The following is a 26,965-nucleotide window of genomic DNA, read 5'->3' as shown; positions in this document are numbered from 1 at the left end:
GGTGAAAAATCAGGAATTAGAGATATCCACGCCTTTCGAAGCTCAATCTCTTTCCTACTTGAGATAGACTTCAAGAATTCAAATCCTATAAGATCTAGACCTTTTTCACCTTTATAAAAAGGGTCTTTTGGGTTCATAATTCACATATTTTATTTAATCTCCCACAACATCATATTTTTCTCTTCTTTCTTTTTCTCCTACGCTGCTAGACGAAGAACTGTAGGGATCCACACAAGAGAGAATTGAAACTGGTCTTTATCTCATCCAGCAGAATCTTTGTCTCAAGCCATGTGTGGCTAATTTTTTGGATTACTCTTAATTTGTAGTATGAATTGTTTGAATTTTAATTCTCTAAACGATGAAATTCCTATTTCTAGCAATTTAATTCTTTTTTTTGGAGTTTATTTTTATTCGTATGATTTTGCATGCAACTTTTTAAAGTAGTAGTGTCCTTAACTCTGGTGTCTCTTCAACCAAGAATAAGGAACAGACATAGTTAATAAACTGTAGGCTAAAACTGTACAGTAGGATACGCATAATATATATATAAACACTTAAATCTAAAGCATTAATCATTGAAGTACTTATCTCTGTTACTTTCCTCTCTACTTTATTTACACTTTTACCGTATTCTCTCTCCACTTAACTAACAAAACTCTATTTAAAAGTTATGAGATTGATCAGAAGTCAACCAATAATTATCATGGGACGGAGGGAGTATTTAAATGAGAATTTTCTCTTTCCAAAAATTAGGATTACTCACTCCGTCCCACAAAAGTATGTACTTTTGGTTTGACATAGATTTTAACACAATTGATAAAATAAGAGAGAGATAGAAAGAAAAAGTAATTAATGTAATGTTAGGGAAGTATGAGCCCCAATTCATTAGAGAGAAAAGAGTTTCTAAAATTAGAAAGTGCATATTGTTGTGGAGGACTAAAAAGAAAAAGAGTGCATACACTTTTTGAGATAATAGGAGTACAAGTTAAAGAATAGAAATAGGCCAACATTTTGGACTTCTAAAATAGCCATGATGTGGCGATCCATATTATAGCGATATTCGCGGCAAGGGAGGAGTATTCAATACAGGATGTTGCTATTGCTTAATCCTGGTACATAATAAAAACTTGAATACAAATTACGCAAATTACGTGCGCTTCAGTTTATATTGCTATCTTTTGGTATTATGATGAATCCATCGAGTTAGCATAGTAAAAATGGTTAAAACGAGATTAAGTACATAACGAAGATCGGAGATTCGGAGCCAAGCTGATGGCATGATGCAGTTCATTGGTTTGCCGCCAAGTCGAAATGGTCCGCCGGGAAAAATATGAGATCACGCCAGCGCTCCGTCATGTCATGTAGTGAACTCAGTGGTCCGCTGAGTTAGTTGAACATATCTGAATTCGCTCAAAATTTGAAACTATCTTATCCTTTGCATTCCAAGTTTAGACAAGTTCGAAGAGGACAACCATATAAATATCTCATTCAAGATCAAGATTCAACATTAGATATCAATTATCAAAGATCGAATAGTCAAGGAAGTTCAAGTCAAGAAGACTGAGGAACTCAAGACTGAGTCGACATGTTTTGTCTAGTAGTACTAGTTTATTTATATTGATGTTTTTAACTATGGTTTTTGTTTATGAAAAACTCATAGTTTATGATGGTTTTAGAGGTGATTAACCCATGTTTTTGTTGAATTAAGGTGTTTATTATAGGTTTACACCCATTTAGTCACCAATTGGATGAAGTGATGAGTTTGTCGGAGTTTTAAAGTGAAAACAGGTTGAAACGGGCAAAACAGAGCGAACGGGCTGATTCCAGAGAGCCGAGCATTTTGCAAACACAAAATGCCCGACCCAGGCGTACTGGTGCGAATTCTAGAAAGTTCGTCCAGTCTGGCGTTTTGAGCTGAGATCGCGATGTTGAGGAAACACTCGGTCGGGCATTTTCGCACTTACATATCGCCTGGCAGGGAGATGACAACGGATACCCATTTTTGCCCATTTTCACTCTGAGTATAAAATGGAATTCTCATATTTCGAACCCTAATTCCTACACTACCAAAATTAAGCAAGAGATCAAGAGATTGAAGAAGATTTGAAGGCAATGAGCTCCCCCTCTCAAGAGATTGATGGAGAAGACTATCCAACATCAATTCCACCAATATGGAGTTCTAGTTTCATTTTTCATCCATGTTTTGCTTTGATTTATTTGTTTTCCTTTTTTGTTTTGACTTTGATCATGAGTAACTAAGTTTCTAATAGGGAGTTGGTGAAGTTTGGATGGATTGTATGGATAGATCCTATGGTTGAATGCTTATGAGCTTATCTGTCTCATTTTATAAGTTTTGTTGATTATTGAGCTTTCATTATCTAATTGTTTAGCTATACATCTTTTTGCTTAATTGTTGTCATTGAGAAATGCAAGATTAGGATAGATGTGTAATCAACAACTCCGTGCAACCCATGTGATCGAGAGATGCATGTGCTAAAGAGAGGACTTGAGTCCGTAGGTCTTAGGAGTAGACTTTGACTTGTAAGGAGAAGACTTCGACATTAGAGGTCGACCAACGCGTTAGATGCACTCGAGAGAGGGTCTAACCAACCATCCCGACTTTCCTTACTGCACTTGAGGCCCATGATGGGGTTTGCAGCGGAAACATAAATAGATCATAGAATTAGATATATTCAGTAGATTATTCAGAAAAATTCTAGTCGCCAATTATCACATGTATCATGCTCATAACATGAATTAAAACATGCTTTTGATTAATTGAAACCTAAAACATGCTTTTCTACGTAGACGCAAATTATACTTTCTTGATTCTCCAAAGAATCGAAGATGGCTTGCTACTTCTCCACGTGATGATCTGCAATACTCAACCACGAATCTTCTAATTGGTTCCCGAATGATTTCGTGTGGGCAGGATACTAGGACTTAAATAAACAAGACAGAACTCCCACACAAAGTAGGAGAGGGAGGAAAAATTGTCCCCCATAAAGTGAATGGATTGGACGAAAACTTTGATAAAAATAAATTGTGTTTCAGTCTCTCCTTTATTCTCCTATTTATATTAAGTTCATATTTTGGCCCCTTCCTGGGATCTATGGAGGTTTGGATGTGACCTCATCCAATTAGCTTCACTAATTAAATTGAACTCACAATTTAATACCACCTATGTCCGCCATTAGGAGTCTCATTTCTTGGCGGCACAGGTTTTAAGAAATGTTAAGAATAGCGGGTGAAAAAAAGTTAGTGGAATATGGAATCTCACTTTTATATATTAGTTTTAAATGAAATGTGAGTATAATGAGTTAGTGGAAGGTGGGACCTTATTACCATTTATGGTAAAAGTGAACTGGGACTACTATTCGCGGAAGAACTAAGATGGAAAAACGGGACTTCTATTCGCGGATGGAGGGAGTACAAGTTTATATTGGAATATTATTATCAGCCACTACAGTAATAATATTGCATTGTCCATCTAAATCTGAAATTACAAATAATCCGAGTTTTCTCTTTTGTTTAAAGATTATTTCTCGCGCTTAAGATTGAAAAGTCCACTAATTAATTAATGTCTGCTATAGACGCAATTAAATAACATCTTATTAATTCCAAGAGTGGACTTAACAAGAAACACTTATATATTATTCATAGAATAATTAAATTCCAACTAGCTAGGTTACGAATAATAAACTTGTTTCGAGCTCCTCTTAAGGACATTATCAAACCAGACTCACCAGGCGCGCGTTACAATATAATAGCAATCCTAGTACCGCTAGAAATCAATCGACACTACCCAAGATATAGGACTCCTATTGCGGGTACATACAAGCGTGAGTGAGTGACCTATATTTCAATAACTTTTTTTTTTACCCACTTTTCTTAACATTCTTAAAACTCATAAAGGGAAGAAATGAGCCCCTTATTTGTGGATGGATGGGGTAATACTTTCTCATCTCGCTTTAAGTATATCATTTTTTATTTGGCACGATATTGTATGCAACAAATCCTTATTAGCTAAGGACCTTGTAGTTAGCTGCACTTGAAGTACTTCATCATTGATACATCAAAACACCAAATTGCTCAGCTTCGAGTGGCCGAGACACTTATATTCAGCAGTAGATCCAGGTGGGGTCGGGCGGGGTCGGCCGACCCCACTGCCGGCCAAATAAGGCTGGGGGGAATTCCATTAGTTCTAGCTTATAAAGCTGTCGCCGATCCCACAGTGCGCCAGAGAAGGAAAGAGAACAAACAACATTCTTGGTGGCCATAAGTGTGTGAGACGAGAAATTCACAGGAAGAGAGAGTTATTTGAATATTTGAGAAGAATTAAAAAAATTGAGTTGCAGAGAGTGAAAATGGAATCAACGGTGATTAGAGCTGGGAAAGAAGACGACGAAAAGGAAAAATACTCATTGTGGGGCTGAAAAGCTCAGCTCAAGGCTATGTTGGTGTGTTCAACTGATCAGAAGAAGACTACTAAGCTAGTTGCATCGCTGACACTATGACCTCAAACCTTGGTTTCAATAAATACCTCAACCCACTTCTACTGGCTAGTATAGTGGATGTAAGGGTCGAATCCCACGGAGATAGATGGATGCAAGTTAGAAATGTGGTGATATTCTAGAGGTTTGGTTAGGTACCACGCTTGGTTTGAGGTTTTTACCTAGGCGGAAAACTAAAAGTGGACCTGGACTCTACTGACTGGTAAGACTATTAATATCTGGGTAAGGCGGTCTATGTGAGAAAGTAGAAGTACTCTACTGGAGTGCATGTGAAAAGTAGAAGTTTACTAAAAGTAATTAAACAAAAGCTGGAGTGAATATCCTAACGAACTGGCTGATGTAGATCTGCAGAAAGTCTGACAAAAGGGAAAGGACAAAAGGAACAGCAGCTGAAAAGTAAAAGTGGTCCACAGACCGGATGTTGATGTTGTCTTCTCCAACAAGTATGCATAAAACTCAGGTAAACACAGAATCCATGGATAACAACTCAGATCAACAAATTCTACAACTAAGATTCACAATTAAAATACTAAAACTCATGGATTAACAACCGATAAACCTAGAATTAAATATACTAACTAACAAGCAAGGTGACAACAGTCACGTAATCACAAATCTCATGCATTATACCTCAAATCTGACGATCAAAAACTTAGAAACTTAACTAACAGGTTCAGATCTAGCCTACTCTCGCAAACAACTAGATCTAACTATGCTAGGCAGAATAAAACACGATAATAACGAAAAGATGAAATAAAAACAACTTTCATATCATATCGTTTGGATCCCAACAAAAGACTTCAAAAGCAACAAGAGGTTTAGTTCAAGCAAAGATCCATCGAAATAAAACTAAGTACAAATTAAAATAGGGAGCAAATAAAGATTGTTTTTGCCACTCCGGGCGATGAAACAGTATTCTGGCGACTACAACGGCTGGTGGAGTTGACGGTGAACTATCTGCTGGGGTTTGGTGCCCCTTGCACAGCGGAAGACTTGTACAAAATAAATAAATCAGATACGGATCTATTTGACCAATTATGCGATTAATCAATTCACATGTTAAACAGATAATTGCATGATAGAACGTAAATAATTCATGTTCATAGAAAGTAAATCCAAAGCATGATTTCTACGGTTTAGAGTTACCGATTTGATTCTCCAAAGAATCGACGATTGGTCGCGCCTTCTCCACGTGATGATCTTCGATACTAGACCACGGATCTTCTCTCTGGTTCCCGAACTATATCTCGATATCAGGGTGGACTGATCTTATCAAAATACTAGGACTTAATAAAAAGAGATAGAAAAATCGATTTCACTGAGGAGAGCTGGAGAAAAAAAAGCCGACCCCTTCTCTGTGATACAGTGGACGAAAATTTTAAGAAAATAATAATGTGTCTTTTCTGTCTCTTTTATTCTCCTATTTATATTAAGTTCCTGTTGGGCCCAGACAGGGATCTATGGAAGGTTTTGGATATGGGCTCCCCCAATTAGCTTTTTACTAATTAAATTGAACCCACAATTTAATACTCCCTCTGTCCCATTAGAAATGCAACGTTTTCCTTTTTGAGTTGTCCCACTAAAAATGAAACGTTTCCTAAAATGAAAACATCATTCTCTCTACTTTTTTCTCTCTCTTATTTTACTCTCTCTTCATTAACTCACAAAACAACACTGCATAAAATCTCGTGCCGGAAATCAAATGTTTCATATTTATTGGGACGGAGGGAGTATAATTTTATATTGGAATATTACGAGCAGCCACTACTGAAGTAATATTGAACTCTTCCCATCCAAATCCGAAATTACAAGTAATCCGAGTTTCCACTTTGTTTATTATTTATTTCTCGCGCTTAAGATATAAATATCCATTAATTAATTAATGTTTGCTATGGACTTAATTAATCAACATCTTATTAATTCCAAGAGTGGACTTAGCAAGAAACATTTATTTATTATTCATAGAGCGATAAAACTCCAACTGGCCCGTTTTCTGAAATAATAAAACCTTGTTCGAGCTCCTCTTGAGGATATTATCAAACGAGACTCACCTCGCGCACATTTCAACAATAGCAATCCTAGCACCGCTAGATATTAATCACCACTACCCAATATATCAGGATTATTGGGTTGCGAAAAACCCGCACCATTTGATAAGTCAAAGTAGTACATAATCAATACCGTATGCTCAATGCTAACTTATGTAGATTAAGAAATAGTGTTTTATCAAGACCTAGTCTTTCAGTAGATAGCATAAAGACACGTCTTGCTGTTAGATCCGTTCAGTGCTATATCACACCAATGTCATCTATTTCAGTAAGGCTTAGAAATATGCAGACTGACATTGCAACCTTTCACGATAGATAGTCTAAGCCTATCTAGGTTGTGAAATTCTTCATTTTCTTTTGCAAAACATTGCATAGACCTGACCGTGTTACCTTAAAGTGGACGACGCCCACAACCGGTCTACTAAGCAAAAGACTTAGACTTTGTTTGCTTCTTATACATTTAAATGTTTATAAAACATCTTATAAATGCACAAGCAAACACAATGTAATAATATACTGATTCTATTCGTGCAAAACTGCTCGAATAATACTGAATCGGGTTAAAAATGGATTGTAGAGTTTTTCGTATACAAGCAAGATTCAATTCGCTCGAAACTGCTCGAAACATGCTTTTCAGTATACCAAACCTAACAATCTCCCACTTATACTCAAAACATGCTTTCGAATATACCCACTGCCAAAAACTCTCCCACTTATACTCAAAGTAGGAAACTGGTTGTGGGAGATTGTTAGGTTTGGTATACTGAAAAGCATGTTTCGAGCAGTTTCGAGCGAATAGAATCTTGCTTGTATACGAAAAACTCTACAATCCATTTTTAACCCGATTCAGTATTATTCGAGCAGTTTTGCACGAATAGAATCAGTATATTATTACATTGTGTTTGCTTGTGCATTTATAAGATGTTTTATAAACATTTAAATGTATAAGAAGCAAACAAAGTCTAAGTCTTTTGCTTAGTAGACCGGTTGTGGGCGTCGTCCACTTTAAGGTAACACGGTCAGGTCTATGCAATGTTTTGCAAAAGAAAATGAAGAATTTCACAACCTAGATAGGCTTAGACTACCTATCGTGATATGAAAGTTGTTTTTATTTCATCTTTTCGTTATTATCGTGTTTTATTCTACCATATGTAATGCACTTTCAACTTCCTTGTGCTTACAGCACTGTTAAGGACACAAGTCAAATTCCAAATATTTGACAATTTTGATAAAACACATATACTTTGATTTAGATGCTTGCCTAAGACCACGAAGGTCTATATAAACTTCTAATCATGCGTTTCTTGCCCTGAATTACTTATTCATTAGAATGTTCTAGTAGATGATTTCCTCAAGACTTCTATTTATAGAAGGCTGTCTTGACAATCATAATACATACATTCTAATTTATGTAAGTTCTAATAGACAATATGATCGAATAAATCCTGGCACAATGATAGCGAGAAGATAATTCTCTTTGGGCATAACCCATTGTCATTGTCTAGCCATTTGAGATCCACATTTACACTTGCAAAGATACTTGCTCCCACTGACTGACACAACCTGTAGGTAGTATTGCAATTCTTGTAAAACATGTTGTCTATCTTAGATTGTAATATGGAATCTATCACCTTTTCAAAGATAATTATCCAAATTAACCAATACTACATTGTAGTTAAAGGGATTATGTTCAAGTTAATCTAAGACGGAGTCTTACGACACTCTTAGACCCATGAACTTGTTGTGTTCCAGTGGAACGCTCCCACTACGATATGGATCTTACAATCTTAGGTACTGAAGTTGATTTTATTAGTGCAAAAGTTTCTAATGGTATGACTTCTTGGTAATGTGGAAAATCCGATATCTCTCTCTCTTTATTTTGAGAGTTATCACGCTGTTAGGTTTGTAGTTCATCTGTTGATCTTCATACAAGAATTATATCTTTGAAGATTACACAACTTATAACCTTACATCATTTGGGACAAACCTTAAAACATGCCTCAGTACTCAACTCCAATTTCTTAGACACTTTTCCAACACGTGTTGGAACAACATTATACCTTGAGATGTGCTAGACTAGAGACGCTCTAGTCCACAACTCGTGTTTTGTAGAAGGTATTGATGTTGGTAGTTTCTTTAATATTTATCCCATCAATGATAAGATTTTAATGAGTACAACTCATCACATAATCAAAATTGCCTTAGAAAGACTTCGATTCCTTCTTACATAACTATCCTATTCATTAGATGAATGCTTGGATTCGTTAATGGAGATTAGACTCCCACTACTGATCATAACCCTTTGCTCGTCTCCTTATGGTGTAAACCATTGAGACTTGCTAGTCTTTCTATGATACGAGAAGACTCGTATCCCCGGCGAAACGGTATCGCCGGAAGGGTTCCGCCGCGCTAGGTTTGGCGGCTGCTTGTGCGAAAAGAAAAATAGATTTAGGAATTTCTGTTGTATTGATTTCATAAGATCTCAAGGTACAGAATTCCTATTTATACTAAGGACCCTAGGTTTGGTTCGACTCGATCATTTCGGGAAAGAACCAACAAGAAAACCCGAAATGGAGCTTATAAATTGCTCGACTCAATAATTCAAAATAAATAGTTCAAAAATAATATAAGGCAATAAATAAAGCTGTAAAATTTAACTAATGATAATTCTAGCGTGAAACATAGTCCACGAACCAGGCTGGTCTCTTCCTCTGCCTCTGCGGCCGTCCCGGCTCGTTCAACTCTTCATCGCTACTCTGTTCCAACTCCGACTGCTCATGCTCGATCAGCGGCTCATCCCGTGGTGGTGTAACCTCCGTTGGACGAGGGGTTACACTCGTATCAACCCCCTCCCCGTTAAGAAACTCCTTGTCCTCAAGGAGCGAAGGAAAACGCTCCTTTATCAAACTCATCGGCTCCCAGGAGGCAAGAGAATCGTCCTCCCCAGACCATCTGACCAACACCTGTTCCACCGGCTGGCCCTCCCGCAGCGCGATACGCCTTTCAATAATTCCGATCGGAGCAGCCACAAAGCGATCACCAACAAACTCCTCAGGCAGAGTTCCATCCCCCACCGATGACCCACCCTCAATAAAGGGCCGAAGCAGACTTACATGGAACACATCATGGATTCGAGCTCCCGGTGGAAGCTGTAACCGATAGGCGACGGGGCCAATCCGTTCCCTGACCAAGAAGGGGCCATAATACCGCCGCGCAACTTTCGCAGACAAAGGCTTTGCAACAGAATGCTGCCTATAATGTTACAGCTTGAGAAGAACCTTATCCCCCACCTCAAACTGCACACTACGGCGGTGAACATTCGTCGTCGAACGCATACGCTGCTGAGCACGCTCCAGATTGCGTCGTAACTCCACCAAAAGTGCTGGGCGTTCTGAGATCAACGCTGCGACAGTGGGCTCGTGCCAAATGCGCCCCGCGGAAGGCTGTGTCGCCACCAAGGGAGGCGGTTCTCTCCCATAAAGAGCTCGGAAAGGCGACATACCTATACTCTCATTGTGGAAGCAGTTTAATGCAAGCTCAGCCCAAGGTAGAAAAGCTGTCCACTTCGTTGGACGATCAGCCACAAAGGCTCTCAAGTACTGCTCCAAGCCCCTATTTCGGACCTCCGTCTGGCCGTCCGATTGCGGGTGATATGCGGTAGAAAAGTGCAATGTGGTGCCACTCAGACGCAACATGTCCTTCCATACATCACTCAATAAAATCGGATCACGATCCGACACCAATGTCTTCGGAAAGCCGTGGTGCTTCACCACCGTGTCGATGAACAAACGCGCCACTCGAAGCGCATCAAAACGGGTCGGCAAAGTAGCAAAATGGGCATACTTCGAAAGACGATCCACAGCGACCATAATTGTAGTGTACCCCCTAGACGAAGGTAAACCCACGACAAAATCCATTGAGACATCCTCCCAAACCTGCGTCGGAATCGACAAAGGCTGCAATAACCCTGCAGGTTTCTGCGTGGAGTACTTAGTGGTTTGGCAGGTAATACAAGCTGCAACAAAAGTCTTGACATCCCGTCGCATATTAGGCCAATAGAAAGAGACATTCAACCGACGCAGCGTCCGATCGAAACCCGGGTGGCCCGCTAAAGGTGTGCTGTGGTGCTCGTGGAGGAGCACCTCGCGCAGAGGCGAATTGGAGGCCACTACCACCCGACGCCCTTTATAGATCAAACCATCCGCCAACGAGTATTGTGGATCCGCCGTACCCTTTTCAATCTGAACGCCCAATGCCACGAGCTCCGGCAAAACCGCTGTCTCTTCTCTCAACAGCCCCAACAAATCGGGTAAGGGGTGGGCTACGGCCGATAGCAGGGCAGCGTCCCCCTCGGCTCCCTCATCACGGCGCGAGAGCGCGAGAGCCACCCGATTGGCCGCCCCAGCCTTGTATTCGATCGTGAAATTGTACCCCATTAACTTCCGGACATAAAGATGTTGCTCTGGGGTTTGAATAACCTGCTGTAGGAGCTCCCTCAAGCTCTTCTAGTCACTTCTAATAACGAATTCCCGTCCCAGTAGATACTGGCGCCACTTCTGGACTGCCTCGACTATCGCATACAACTCCTTATGATAAGTCGAAGCGCTCCGGCGACGAGGTCCCAATTTCTTACTGAAGAATGCCAGTGGGTGCCCGTTTTGCATGAGAACCGCACCTATGCCAAAATCGGATGCATCGGTCTCCAAGACAAAGGTCTGCGAAAAATCCGGAAGATGGAGAACCGGGGCAGCCGTCATCGCACGCTTGAGCGCCTCGAAGCTATCCATCGCGGCCTGAGACCAAGAGAACGCCTCCTTTTTAAGGAGATCGGTCAGCGGGCCGGCTATAACCGCGTAGTGTGCGATGAAACGACGATAGTAGCCGGTGAGACCCAAAAACCCACGAAGCTGGCGCACCGAGACCGGCGTAGGCCACGCTACCATCGCTTCTATCTTTGCAGGATCTGCCTTCAGCTGCCCTTCCGAAATCAGGTGACCCAAATAATCCACAGTGGTGCTACAAAACGAGCATTTAGACAACTTCACAAAAAACAGGCGAGATTTCAGAATAGATAAAACATGATCCAAGTGGTCACAATGGGTTTCCAAGGTCGGGCTATAAACGAGAATATCATCAAAAAATACAATTACCGACTTCCGCAAAAGCGGTTGAAAGATGCAGTTCATCGCAGATTGAAATGTAGATGGAGCATTAGTTAGGCCGAAAGGCATTACCAAGAACTCAAAATGTCCATCGTGTGTTCGGAATGCCGTTTTAAACGCATCCGCCTCATGCATCCGTATCTGATGGTAGCCCGAACGAAGGTCCAATTTGGTGAAAAATCGCGCTGCGCCCAACTCATCAAACAACTCATCTGCCGTTGGAATCGGGAAGTGGTCGGGCACCGTGGCTTTGTTCAAGGCCCTGTAATCGATACAAAAACGGAATGTGCCATCCTTCTTGCGAACCAAAAGAACCGGTGACGAGAATGGGCTGTTACTCCGCTGAATCACCCCCTGATCCAACATCTCCTTGACCTGCCGTTCGATTTCATTCTTCTGGAAGTAAGGGTATCGGTATGGTCGTACATTAATCGGCTTGCTTTGCGGCATGAGATGGATACGATGATCAAACTGTCTGGACGGTGGTAGACCGACGGGAAGGCGAAAAACCTCGTGATGTAGGGCCAAAACGTCGCTGATCGCCAGCGGTAAATCCGAGGGAAATTCCACTGCTGTGGCCGGCTGCCCGGATGCGGCGTCTGGTGGAGCCGGAATCAGCTCATATAGTTCAAAGGCTGACGAATGCGACATAAGTGTGGCGAAAGAGTTTAAAGACAGCATGGTCGGCGCCCGCAATGCACCCGAAAGGACTACCAATTTATCATCCTTTACAAACTCAACTGATTTAGAAACGAAGTCCGTCGTCACGCGGCCCAGAGACTCCAACCACTCCATGCCCAGGATGACATCAGGGCCATGAATCGGGAGGACATGTAGATCAATAGAGAACGGTGTGTCTTGCAGGGATAAGCGCGTGGCCTTGCACATATGAGAACACAATAAGGAGGCACCGTTCCCCACATATACCCGAAAAGGTCGAATTTCAGGCAGGGGAAGGCGCAATTTCTCTGCCACCCGTGGATGTAAGAAGTCATGAGAGCTGCCGGTATCAATCAGGACCTCCACTGGCTCCGTGTCAATCGTCCCCGAGAGGGTTAAGGACTTTGATTGCCGATCACCCTCAAAAGCCATTAAGTGGGAAAGGTCTGCTGTGATGACCTCATCCGTACTGTCGCTTTCCGTCGTCTCCACAGGGTCATCCTCGTCCTCGCATACACCCACATATGCCAACAATCGACTTTTGCAAACGTGACCCGTGACCCACTTCTCCGGACAGTAGAAACACAGGTTCAAGCGGCGTTTTTCCGCTTTCTCTGCTGCAGAAAGCCGAATAATCGGTGTAGTGACCGAATCCTGCGGGCGTGGCACGGATAGGGTAGCACGGTTGACCGGGGCCGGCGATGCCTGGCTGGCGGTTACCTGCTGCTGGTGCAGACCGCGGGAGTCCCTAGGTTGCCATTGGCGGCGACCATAAGCGGGCTGTGGTGATGGAGTGTCCCCTCTGCAAGATGCCAGCTGCAAGGCCATAGCAAAGGCTGCCGCAAGGGAAGCGGGGTGGTGTAGGAGGACCTCGTCCTGTATCGGTTGCCTCAGTCCGGCAACATACAAATCAAGTAAAACGTGGTCAGGGACACCGACAACCTTAGTCTGTAATTTCTTGAGAAGGCCTACGTGGCTGACGTAGCACTGGGGGTCGAAGCGTCGTCGAACATCATCCAAAAATTCTGGCCACGTTACAAATTCATGGCTGGAGATATAGTTCCATATCCAATCCGCGATTGCCGGTTCGAATAACATGATCACATAGTGTAAACGCTCCGCCTCCGGAGTTCCCACATGATCAAAATAAAACTGAATACCGCGAATCCAGTTATTAACCTCTGTCCCGTCGAACCGCGGTGGGTCCATCTTGACCTTCGGACGTGTCTGTTCTGCCTGGAAGGACCCGAACGTCGTGGATGGGCGTGGAGGACCCCAACACGATGCAGCACCCACCACGTTAGGACGCGAAATAGGCAAACGATCCATCGATCGCTGTTCCGGCTGGCTGAACTGCCACTGCTGCGAGATTGGTTGCTAGATCCTGATTGGTGTGGGTATGGACCCCCCGACGTCGTGGAACCCGAATTGTTGCGTCGATATCTGCTGCGTGGATTGTAGGGGAAGTGAAAATCCTGACGGCAGCGAAGTTAGTGGACGGGTCTGCGTGGGTATGCTCATGGCCGTTGTTGGAGTGTAGGTGAACATCGGAAAACTGCCCGATGTGATCGGCGATGAAGGTATGATGAAAGGCGGCACTGATGGTTGTCGGCCAAAGAACAAGGGCTCGACTGGGCCATCGAGTCTGGCGCGCATCTCACTGACCATAGCTGTAAGGTTGTCCACCTGAGACAATAAGGCGGATACCGCCGGGTCCGACGTTCCAATCGGTGGTGGCGGCGGCGAAGTAGTCGTGCTCAGGGATTCGATGCGTAAAGCACCCGAGCTGCTGTTCGACATATGGAACGGAAGGAAGAGATCCGGTGAAAGCACCAGATGATATGAGAAGACTTGTATCCCCGGCGAAACGGTATCGCCGGAAGGGTTCCGCCGCGCTAGGTTTGGCGGCTGCTTGTGCGAAAAGAAAAATAGATTTAGGAATTTCTGTTGTATTGATTTCATAAGATCTCAAGGTACAGAATTCATATTTATACTAAGGACCCTAGGTTTGGTTCGACTCGATCATTTCGGGAAAGAACCAACAAGAAAACCCGAAACGGAGCTTATAAATTGCTCGACTCAATAATTCAAAATAAATAGTTCAAAAATAATACAAGGCAATAAATAAAGCTGTAAAATTTAACTAATGATAATTCTAGCGTGAAACATAGTCCGCGAACCAGGCTGGTCTCGTCCTCTGCCTCTGCGGCCGTCCCGGCTCGTTCAACTCTTCATCGCTGCTCTGTTCCAACTCCGACTGCTCATGCTCGATCAGCGGCTCATCCCGTGGTGGTGTAACCTCCGTTGGACGAGGGGTTACACTCGTATCATTCTATGTTGCACTTCTATAAGTATTCTGAATCTCTTGAAAAATCAAATGATTCTAACTCATAGTGCATCAAATAGACTTTCTCAACTCTCAAGCTATTTAACGAAATGTTAAAATCTTGATAGTCTAGATCAGTTCGAACAATTTCTAAGTATTTTCTTGGCCTTAAGGCTAAGAGCCATAAATACTTTATCATTCAATGATTAAGAAGTTGATGTGTTGTTGAATACTCAACTTTGTCGCACTTATATTATTTTAATACTATGATGCCTTAAGCATCAACCATAAAACAATAGTTGAGCATTAATAGCTCACACTGCAACAAAAACCTAACTGGATTAAGATCTCTTACTTAGAAGTTGCATTGTCATGTAAGTCATTGTCCTTCTATAAAATAGGTCAATCCAACTCACAAAGCATCTTTTCTCGCTTTAAACAAACTTCGATGACAATCCAGGCTCTCCCATTTCCATATCTAGTCTTTTGTTCAAATGAACTAGGACTTAAGAAAAATGCAGCCTTTATGAATTCGTCATCTATCATGTTACTTTCCTCTATCAGTAACATAACGACTATTATTCTGAAGATTTTCTACTTTTCAGTTAAACCTTCTTGTAGTCATATCTTGTTACTTTAGGCGATGACTTGTGTCAGAAACTATTTGAGTGATCAAAAGATCCTCAAAACATTATGTCACTCTAGGATATTCCAATCAAATCATCTTGACAGATTCTATTGATATCCATCTTTCGTCGTCATTAACCAAGTCTTGTCGAGCTACTTAAAGGAAAATAGCTTGACCTTATTCCTCAAAGAGCATGTCAAGTACATGCATAATGCATTCTCGAACATTCTTCGTGGAGTTATGTCAAGGAAATGGAGGACATGAATCATTGAGTATAAACTCCAAGCTTTCAGCGATGAGAATCTTATTCATTTTTGTTTCCGGTCTACATAATTTAGGCATTCGAGTTTACTTTCTTTAAGGATCGCAGACAAATATTAAATGACATAATGAAGATTTGACAAATAAACTTATTATCACATACTCATGCTCAATACATAATCACAAATAACCACAAAACAATTACGTATCTTACAACAACAAAATTAAAAAATTGTAACCTCCAAAGGAGGTTTATACGCATTAAAATTTTGACTTTTACTGGTCACAACACCGACGAATAGTCCAGAGACCACAAAACATGGCATGGCTGCCTAATGTTGCTTAAGCAAGACCATCAGATTTAGCATTACAGAATTTTATCTCTACAACACACTCACATGACAATGTTCATGTGCTGATGACAAAATCAAGCTATCTCATAAATTCTGATTGAACCCTGAAACTCGTAGTTCCTTAGGATTATTGTCCCCACAAAGTGGGTGGCGATAATATTAGAAACTAGCTTCACAGAATTTGGCAGACCAACCGATGGAGACCGTATACAACGCATTTGTTGTAATCACCACTTAGATATTTTGTATGGTTTTTGCATAATTATCACATAAGCAGATAATCCACTTAAAATAGATAAACACCAAATAAACAGATAAATCCATTTAATGCATGGCATTTAAACACACAGGATAATTAACTACAATTATTTAATCTAGTAAAGGGAGAATCAATTAAATATCTAAGTGATGATTACAACAAATGCGTTGTATATGGTCTTCATCGGTTGGTCTGCCAAATTCTGTGAAGCTAGTTTCTAATATTATCGTCACCCACTATCTTGGATAATGTTTATCCAATTCATTTAGGATTTATCAAGATAGTATTGACTATCTAAACCCATTTAGGATTATTCTAGATTTTATTTCGATAAAATCAAATCCTACAATCCAAGATAACGTTGATCTATGATTATTATTATTTAAATCGTACTAGGATATTACTGGATAGAAACAATTCCACCATTATACATAAGATAAAAATAAAATCCTATCAACCAAGATTTATACAAATCTTAATTCTATTTAGAATAGACATCCAGAATATATCAAACATTTCTTAGGATTTCTTAGATAAATAAATTTATCTAAATCCAATTAAATAAGGATTTCTTATGTATCATCTTTATCCTAATCTATCTAGGATATAAATCCAAATGATAAGGATAAATTGGATTAATACTTATTTTAATCCATCATATCTAAGATTTGTCTTAATAGAAGTAAATTAATGTAAATGTTTATCCTAATTCATCTAGGATTTATCTTGGAATAAATTCATACAAATCCATAGAATAAGATAATATTATATTATAATTATTCAAATCTATCCAAGATTTATCTAGGAACAAATCCATATAAATCTATATGATAAGAATAAAATATTACATTATCACTATCCAAATCCATCTAGAATTTATCTATGAATAAATTCATATAAACTCATAGGATAAGAATAAAATAATATTATTATTATCTAAATCCAACTAGGATTCGTCTAGGAATAAATTCATATAAATCCATAGGACATAGATAAAAGATTAGATTATTAGTTTCCAAATATAACTAGGATTCATCTAGGAATAAAATCCATACAAATTCATAATATAAGGAAATAGTCTAGTTAATCCATGATTTAATTCATAATTAAATCTCATATAATATATAAAATCCACAAAAGATATATCCATATCTTATTTCCAAATTAATCATGAATTATTTCCAAAATTAATTCCAAGGTTAGGAAACCTTAATTCAATTTTGGAAAGTGAAGTCAATGGACGAAGATATATTCAAACCCGCGCGAGCGTCGCGCATAGGGTAAGCCATAATCTAGCACGCCTTTGGACTCCTTTTCAAACTTCACGGCTGCTGCCCGTGGACTTGCGAGACTCCCAGCCTGCTCCAACCCCGGCTGTTCACGACGGCACGCTGTCTTTTGAGCCCGGAAACCGCCCATGAAGGGCTCCCACTCAGACCGCCATCGCTGCCGGCATCCCGCTGGTCTGTCTTCTCCGTCGCACGCAGCTTGCTGCGCAGCATCTACTCACAGCGGGCGCTGGATATCGCCGACACTGCTGCGTCGATGTCGCACCGCCGGAGCTGCTGTCACTGCGTCACCGCTGCTGCTTCGTCGTCGCAACTGCGATGGCACCTTCGCAGCGGTTGCTGCGTCGTTGACGCTTCGCCGGCGCTGGCGCTGCCCCGAACACCACTGCTCCGCGTGGACACGCGAGGAGCTGCCCTCCGGACGCCGCTGTTGTCGGGGATGACTCCAAATTGCCTCCGAATTGAATCGATTTTGCATACATGGGGAGTCATCAACGAATTGATTCAAGACCAAAATAATTGGAGCAATCATAACACGTAATGATGATGTTATTTTGACTACATGTCTTGGCTAATTAAATTCCACATGTCACGGCTGTTCAATTCTTCGTTCATACGTTATATTCATTAATTCGAAAATTAACAACCACACAACGAAGAAAAACATGCATTCAAACAATTCACATAACATGAAATTAATCCACATAATCAGAGCCAAAAATTGGCTCTGATACCAATTGCTGGGGTTTGGTGCCCCTTGCACATCGGAAGACTTGTACAAAACAAATAAATCAGATACGGATCTATTTGACCGATTATGCGATTAATCAATTCACATGTTAAACAGATAATTGCATGATAGAACGCAAATAATTCATGTTCATAGAAAGTAAATCCTAAGCATGATTTTTACGGTTTAGAGTTACCGATTTGATTCTCCAAAGAATCGACGATTGCTCGCGCCTTCTCCACGTGATGATCTTCGATACTAGACCACGGATCTTCTCTCTGGTTCCCGAACTATATCTCGATATCAGGGTGGGCTGATCTTATCAAAATACTAGAACTTAAATAAAAGAGATAGAAAAATCGATTTTACTGAGGAGAGCTGGAGAAAAAAAAAACCTTCCCCTTCTCTGTGATGGAGTGGACGAAAATTTTAAGAAAATAATAATGTGTCTTTTCTGTCTCATTTATTCTCCTATTTATATTAAGTTCCTTTTGGGCCCAGACAGAGATCTATGGAAGGTTTTGGATATGAGCTCCCCCAATTAGCTTTTTACTAATTAAATTGTACCCACAATTTAATACAAGCTTATATTGGAATATTACGAGCAGCCACTACAGAAGTAATATTGAACTCTCCCCATCCAAATCCGAAATTACAAGTAATCCGGGTTTTCACTTTGTTTATTATTTATTTCTCGCGCTTAAGATATAAATGTCCATTAATTAATTAATGTCTGTTATGGAATTAATTAATTAACATCTTATTAATTCCAAGAGTGGACTTAGCAAGAAACATTTATTTCTTATTCATAGAGCGATAAAACTCCACTGGCCAGTTTTCTGAATAATAAAACCTTGTTCGAGCTCCTCTTGAGGACATTATCAAACGAGACTCACCTTGCGCACGTTTCAACATGATAGCAATCCTAGCACCGCTAGATATTAATCACTACTACCCAATATATCAGGATTATTGGGTTGCAAAAAACCCGCACCATTTGATAAGTCAAAGTAGTGCATAATCAATACCGTATGCTCAATGCTAACATATGTAGATTAAGAAATAGTGTTTTATCAAGACCTAGTCTTTCAGTAGATAGCATAAAGACACGTCTTGCTGTTAGTTACGTTCAGTGCTATACCACACCAATGTCATCTTATTTCAGTAAGGCTTAGAAATATGCGGATTGACATTGCAACCTTTCACGATAGGTAGTCTAAGCCTATCTAGGTTGTGAAATTCTTCTTTTCTTTTGCAAAGTATTGCATATATCTGACCGTGTTACCTTAAAGTGGACGACGCCCACAACCGGTCTACTAAGCAAAAGACTTAGACTTTGTTTGCTTCTTATACATTTAAATGTTTATAAAACATCTTATAAATGTACAAGCAAACACAATGTAATAATATACTGATTCTATTCGTGCAAAACTGCTCGAATAATACTGAATCGGGTTAAAAATGGATTGTAGAGTTTTTCGTATACATGCAAGATTCTATTCGCTCAAAACTGCTCGAAACATGCTTTTCAGTATACCAAACCTAACACTATCTTCGGTGGAACTCCGAGGTCTTCAAGTGATCATGACTAGTGGCGAGGAACGAGAGGTATGGAGCTAGTATCCGCTTGAACTTCCGAGAGTGATTTCTTTGCAAGCGTGTCTTCTTAGAATGAGTTGAGTCTCTCTTCACTCTTCATGTGACCTTCTATTTATAGGGAGGCTTGCCCTAGGATTAGGGTTGTATCTTCATCGTACATTGTCGCTTTTGCCCCCGCTAAATAGTTGGTTGTCTTCTAGCAATCCTCTCCTCTCCATCTCTAGCATTTAGGCATGCATCCTGGTCAATATTGCACCCTCCTGGCGTCCTTTTTCTCTTGAACTCTCTGGGTCTCTTCCGACTTGTACCCTTTCCTGCACACTTATGCAACTTCTTTTGCAAAATATGCATGTTAAGCTTATCATACTGACCAATAACCAAGGCCTAGAATACGACTTCAGGACCTAACTTTTAGTTTATTAATATAGCACTTCTACCTTTTGTTGAATGCGTATTAAAGTATTCAAAATTAGCAAAATAGTTTTAATATTTCAGATTATTCTCTCAAATTAACATTTTATAAGTAGTAATTAATTAACTGTGATGGCCTCCTCTAGTATCACATCAATACCAAGAAATTTAATTACTTTACTATTTTTTCATATAATGATTGATAATTATTTATACATACCTACTAGTCTTATTTCTTAAAGGGAACAAAAATACATGATTTCATAATATTAAAAGGTTGTGTTTAATAATTTCATAAACTTTTAGTAATAAGTTATGAAAGGCAACATATTATTTTTGTCTAATTTAAACAAATGTCAAATATCAGTTTTTAATATCGATATATTTGTCCATCTTACTACTCTTTATTCGAAAGACTTTTTATCGAGTTTACGATTTCACATTAACAATGAAGTAAAAAAAAAGATACAATGTTATTTAGTAGGATTTATGAAGACGACAACAGAGGAGGAAGCAACAAAAAGGACGACAACAAAGTCGAGAAAAAACGATACCATCAGAGTCGAGAAATAAAAATAATAATTCCGACCCCACGAATTTCATTTTCTGGATCCGCCATTGCTTATATTTTCTTCCTTAACAGTATAGTCTTTTGGCATTTTTCTTCCTCTTTCCCTTGCTTCTCGTTCTTCCTACATCTTTCTTGTGCACTCTCACCAGCCTTCAGTTCCTTCCAAATTATAATCTTTTCATACAAATTAGTTCCACTTAAAGTACAAACGGTGATCAAAACAATTGATAAAAATCGGCCTATCATGTACACAAAAGCTATATCGGTCAATATAGACAGTTGTATCGTTTTCTATTTAAATGAATTAGAAAATATTGACACATGACATGTTTCGATATCATTAAATCAATAAATCTAATAAATAATATTGGTTCTTAGTTATATTCTAGAGGTGGTTCTAATTACTACATATATAACGTCAGAGTTAATTTCATGTATTATGCTAATTATATTCACCATTGCATTAGAATTGGAACATGCTAAGTACATTAATGTTCATTAACTTAATTTGGATAGTAACCATATAAGAAGTTTTTGGTTGAAAGCCAAAAACACCAAGAGAGGTCCTTTTATTTTATTAGAAGATCTAACATGTCTTTTAATTAATGTTGTTCTGTCCCACATCGACTTGGTGAAGATCTCATCTAATCTATATAAGTGTGGATAATCCTCCCCCTATAAGGCCTTTTAAGGGGTGAGTAACAAATTTCTAATAAATGCAAAGAAGAATATCTCTAGAATACGAAATATAGGTCATTTATTCACTTTGGAATCCAAAGCCAATTTAATGTGTATTCTGTTGTAGTTGTTGATCCCAGATATAACACGATTCTGTTGCATCCGTTTGAAATTCTAGTACTACTTTTATATGTTATAGCAACTACATTAGGTCGAAGGATATCATCTCATTCTCATGATTTGAACATCCAAACTACATTACTTCTCATGTTAGATAAAGCATGCTCTATCGTGGAGATCTCAGGTCCACCACTCGTGCTCTTTGAAAATGAATCATGCAAGAGCTACTTAAACTTTTTGCATGATGTACAAGTGAACAGCCCATCTTTATCGAGGGAGAAGAATGCTGAAGGCGAGCTTGTGTCTGTATGTAAGAAAGTGTTGCATATATATACCTTGAGTGTAGCGGAGTTGAATGTGTCACATAAAAACTTAGGGCAAACTGCCTTCTTCCATTAGGCTCCGCAAAGGAGGAGGAATAGCAGCTCGAATGCCTCTAATTCTATCAGTTATGCGGATTTTGGGTAGTCTAGAAAGGGTATCATTCAGGAGGCATGTTTCTCAGCTGTTTCCATTGCTGGTGGATCTCGTCCGAAGCGAGCACAGTTCAATGGAAGTGTAACGAGTTTCGAGCAGTATATTTAAGTCATGTATAATAGGTCCTCTAGTGTACAGAGTGTAAGTTGAGATTTTCTTGCTTCACTATCGGTTCTTAGGAAATTGTTTTGCTGTATAGGAATATTCCATCTGAGTACAGTCATTTTGGAACTCGACTCTTTAGAAATGTATGCACCTATACTAGTGTGGCTACGCAAGACTTTAATTCCTTCAATTTTCCTTTTATTCAATTATTATTCACAATGCAAATGTCACATATTCAATTAGTTCAGTCTGAATATTATCTATCCTACTTCTTTACGCAAATCTTAAAGTAAAATGGTGAGTGAATAAATTTCATTGGTGCAGTACTAGAGTAAAGGTTATTCTTTATGATATGCAAAAATCATGAGGTTCGTATGAAATTAATGAATCAACAACTTGTGTTATTGATAAATATTTTTTAAGATGAATAAACTTTTCTGAAAAATCGTGAGGTAGTTTAGATATAAAAAATCAACTTGCAATGAAGCTAATACAAAAGAAAACTCGTTTACTCAATGTCAACTTTTAGGAATTAGTGTATAATCTGATCTCATGATATAATTTGAAGTCTCTCGACTATTTTATACCTTATTCACATGTAGAATCTGATTTTGTTCACATGTATCTATGTATATGTGCGTGTTTGTTTTGAATTATGATGTTAAACTATAGAAGTGTTTGAAAAAAAACTATCAAGTGCATGAACATTTAATAAAAAATACTATGATCTTTACTAGAAATTGATTGTAACTTTAATGGAAGTGGCAGGTCAATTCTTCTTTGGACTGGGAAATTTCAAAGGAATTTTTTTCTTTTTTAGACAATTATTTCATAGGATTAGTTAGTCTAGAGTTTATATTAGAAAAATCAAGTCCGCACCAAAGAACAAATTGGAAAAAAAGAGAAAAAGTAAAACTGAGTCGCGATAATGCAAAAGGGCATTTATTTCTGCAGTCCAAGTAGGACCAGAATAATTTGGCATTTCACATTAACATTTTGTTAGGACTTATTGACTCAATGAAAATCAATATTTTATGATCAATGGAGTGCTGTCTACCATTTTCGCACTTGATTAAGTGTAAGAGTAACTGAATTCATTTGTTATATGGAGTAGTACTAAATTATAACTGAAATTTTGATAATATCCCTAATTTTCAAATGAAAATGGGTTGCTAACAATAATTTCAGCACCAGTTGTTTTCCACGTTCTGAATGGTCCATTACCATATTAATATTAGCGACTAACAAGTCAAATTCGAGATGCTATACCAACTAAAATATGTGATGGTGGACCCGTAAATTGAGGGCCTAATTGATCATAACTTGGTCATCAAATATTATGCATAAGATTTGAAGAATTTAAAATTAGTTTGAGTTAAAACAATAATGCAATGACATCTTACCATTCAATTCAAACACCTAATAACAATTACGTAAAATCAGAACGTATCGTACCAAAGAAATTTAAAAATTTATGTTGTCCTCTCATCTTTGTCAATATAGGCTTTAAAGTATAAATATAGCAGTAATTTAATAAATTACTATCAATTATCATAAAATCTACGTAGGGTTTTTTAAATCTCACGGAACAAATTACTGTAAAGTGGGTCAAATGACTTTAATTTAAAGTTTTCTTAAAACATATTTAAGGGTAATGTAATTCAAAACAACCTAACTAGTTAATGGAATATTCCCTTCGTCCCAGAGAAATATGTCATATTTTCTTTTTCGTCAGTTCTATAGAAATAGTCCGTATTCATTTTCTCATTTTTCCTTTATTATATATGGATTCCACGATCCACTACCCAATTTCAACTAATTTTTTTTTTATTCCTTACTTGTGTAAATCCCAAATGACCTATTTCTATGGAACGGAGCCAGTACAATAAAAGATGTTCAATTTGAGAAACAGACGGAATTTTCAAAGCAAAGTGCGATGACCAAACTCAAATGAATAGGCGATTAGATAATTACTACTACTACTACTACTACTACTACTACTTGGTTTAAGTGGGAGAATACACATTTTTATCGATTAGATAATGACCTATTTATATGATGTCTTTGCACGAGCGAATATATGTTATCTTAGTCTGTAAGCAATTTATAGAAGTACACAAGATATGTACCTGGGTACTGAACAAATGAAGTGAAAGAAATGTTAATGTTTTAAGATAAGAAGAAGCATTGTAATTGGCAGCAATATACCAAAAGTTAGAGCTATGCACGCGTATTCAATGAAGTAAACTATTGGTCAGAGTTATACGTGTAATGCATTTGACTATTGAATTGACACACATGGCACTACGCCAATTCACTTGCTCTTTCGTAATATTCGCTCCCAAAAATCCAATTAAAGATTACAAATTGCAGCACAACTTTCAAGGCCACGAACGAGCTCAGCACCTTCCTTTTGACCACATATTCATCATAGTATAAGTAGATCATCATTAAGCATTCAATTCAATTCAATCCACACCAAAAATTTCCACTTAAAGCAGCGTTAGCAGTGCAGTCCGGCCTACTCTGCACTCCCTTTCTCTGCAACACACAAACATACCTCTAAACATTATTCAAAAATGGAAGGCCGCCTCCACCAGTCAAAGTCTAAAGCCAAAGCCGCAGCCGCTGATGAGAAGGCATCCGACGCCGTATCAGTACCAGTATACCTGACAAACGCCTTCTTCTTCACTGTGTTCTTCTCGGTGGTATACTTTCTGCTTCTCCGGTGGCGGGAAAAGATCCGTAACTCAACACCTCTCCACGTGGTTAGTCTGTCTGATATTGGAGCCATCGTGACGTTCGTGGCCTCATTCATCTACCTTGTTGGCTTCTTCGGCATCGGCTTCGTCCAGTCCATCGTCATTCCCCGCGCTCCAATTGACGAAGAAGATGACGAGGAAGAATTCGACCGCTTGATGGTGAAGGAAGATTCACCAAAACTCCCCTGCGCTGCCGCTCCCGCTCCCAAATCCGATGATGATATTCTTAAGAAGACTGAGGTTAGCGCCGACGACGAGGAAATTATCAAGTCGGTGGTGGAGGGGAAGATCCCCTCTTATGCTCTAGAATCAAAGCTGGGAGACTGCCACCGTGCGGCCGCCATCCGCCGCGAGGCATTGCAACGCATCACAGGAAAATCCCTGGAGGGGCTTCCCTTGGAGGGCTTGGATTACGAGTCGATCCTTGGACAGTGCTGTGAAATGCCAGTGGGGTATGTGCAGATTCCAGTGGGCATTGCTGGGCCGCTGTTGTTGGACGAATGTGAGTACTCTGTTCCAATGGCGACCACAGAGGGCTGTTTAGTAGCCAGCACCAACAGAGGGTGTAAAGCTATATATGCCTCCGGAGGGGCCACCAGCTCCCTTTACAGAGACGCCATGACAAGGGCTCCTGTCGTCCGCTTCGGCTCTGCCAAGAGGGCTGCTGAGCTTAAGCTTTTCCTTGAAGATCCTCTTAATTTTGAGACCCTCTCCCTCGTCTTCAACAGCTCCAGCAGATTCGGCAGGCTGCAGAGCATCAAATGCGCCGTCGCTGGCAAGAATCTCTACATTCGATTCTCATGCAGCACGGGCGACGCCATGGGAATGAATATGGTTTCTAAGGGTGTTCAAAACACCTTGGACTTCCTTACCAACCAGTTCCCTGATATGGATGTCATGGGTATTTCTGGAAACTACTGCTCCGATAAGAAGCCTGCTGCAGTCAACTGGATTGAGGGCCGTGGCAAGTCAGTTGTGTGTGAGGCCGTAATCCAAGGAGACATTGTCAATAAGGTGCTCAAGACTGATGTTGCTTCCTTGGTGGAGCTTAACATGCTCAAGAATCTCACTGGCTCTGCCGTGGCTGGAGCTCTTGGGGGCTTCAATGCTCATGCTAGCAACATTGTCTCTGCAATCTACATAGCCACCGGACAGGATCCAGCACAAAACATTGAGAGCTCCCACTGCATAACCATGATGGAAGCTGTCAACGATGGCAAGGACCTTCACGTCTCTGTCACCATGCCTTGTATTGAGGTTGGGACCGTAGGTGGTGGGACTCAACTCGCCTCTCAGTCCGCTTGCCTCAATCTGCTCGGTGTCAAGGGAGCCAATAAGGAGGCTCCTGGATCCAACGCCCGCCTTTTGGCAACCATTGTCGCCGGCTCAGTTCTTGCAGGAGAATTGTCTCTCATGTCTGCCATCGCAGCCGGCCAACTAGTCAAGAGCCATATGAAGTACAACAGGTCTAATAAAGATGTTGCTAGTATCAAGTCTTGAGCTGCTGAATGAAAAAGACCAGTGAGACTCTTGTTTTCATACAATAACAATGCTGACCATTGTAATAACGAAGGGGATAGACCTAATCAAATACTAGCTTAGAACTTTTTGTTTCACTTTGATTCCATTCAATCGATTATTCTTTCATAATCCGTATCATTGGCCTTTGCTATTGTAGGTAAGGAACTCTATCAATTCAATACTCCCTCCATTTCATTGTAATAGAGGCATTTCATTTTCTGCACTCGTTTTGAAAAAATAATATTAAATAGTTAAAGTGGAGAGAGTCAAAAGTAATAGAGAGAATAATGTAGAGAAGAGTCTTATCTACAATATTTTCTCTCTTACTTTACTTTTTCTCGACTTTAACTATTTATAATTATTTTTTTAAAATGAGTGCTCAAAATGAAATGCCTCTATTACTATGGAACGGATGGAGTACTATTTTGGGGATTTCTTGTATAAAACTTGACAACCTCTCTTGTGTTGGATGAAATTTTAATTATATTTTT

At 39.6% G+C, this 26,965-nt stretch overlaps 1 protein-coding gene across 1 annotated transcript; it reads left to right on the top strand.

Moving 5' to 3' along the window:
- The first annotated feature begins 24,648 nt into the window (after positions 1-24,648).
- LOC125201139 (3-hydroxy-3-methylglutaryl-coenzyme A reductase-like) lies at positions 24,649-26,605 on the top strand. Its single transcript, XM_048099090.2, has one exon. The coding sequence runs from the start codon at positions 24,771-24,773 to the stop codon at positions 26,451-26,453; it is 1,683 nt and encodes a 560-aa protein (XP_047955047.1). The 5' UTR covers positions 24,649-24,770; the 3' UTR covers positions 26,454-26,605.
- The last annotated feature ends 360 nt before the right edge of the window (positions 26,606-26,965 follow it).

This window comes from Salvia hispanica, chromosome 2 (assembly GCF_029641045.1).
Source record: "Salvia hispanica isolate PSC_SH4W2 chromosome 2, Shi_PSC_v1, whole genome shotgun sequence".
Lineage (NCBI taxonomy): Eukaryota > Viridiplantae > Streptophyta > Magnoliopsida > Lamiales > Lamiaceae > Salvia > Salvia hispanica.
Note: the sequence above shows the minus strand (reverse complement) of the source record. Positions and strands in the feature narration are given on the sequence as shown.

Coding starts and splice junctions, on each gene's coding strand:
- LOC125201139 (XM_048099090.2), top strand. CDS start 24,771: ATGGAAGGCCGCCTCCACCAGTCAAAGTCTAAAGCCAAAGCCGCAGCC.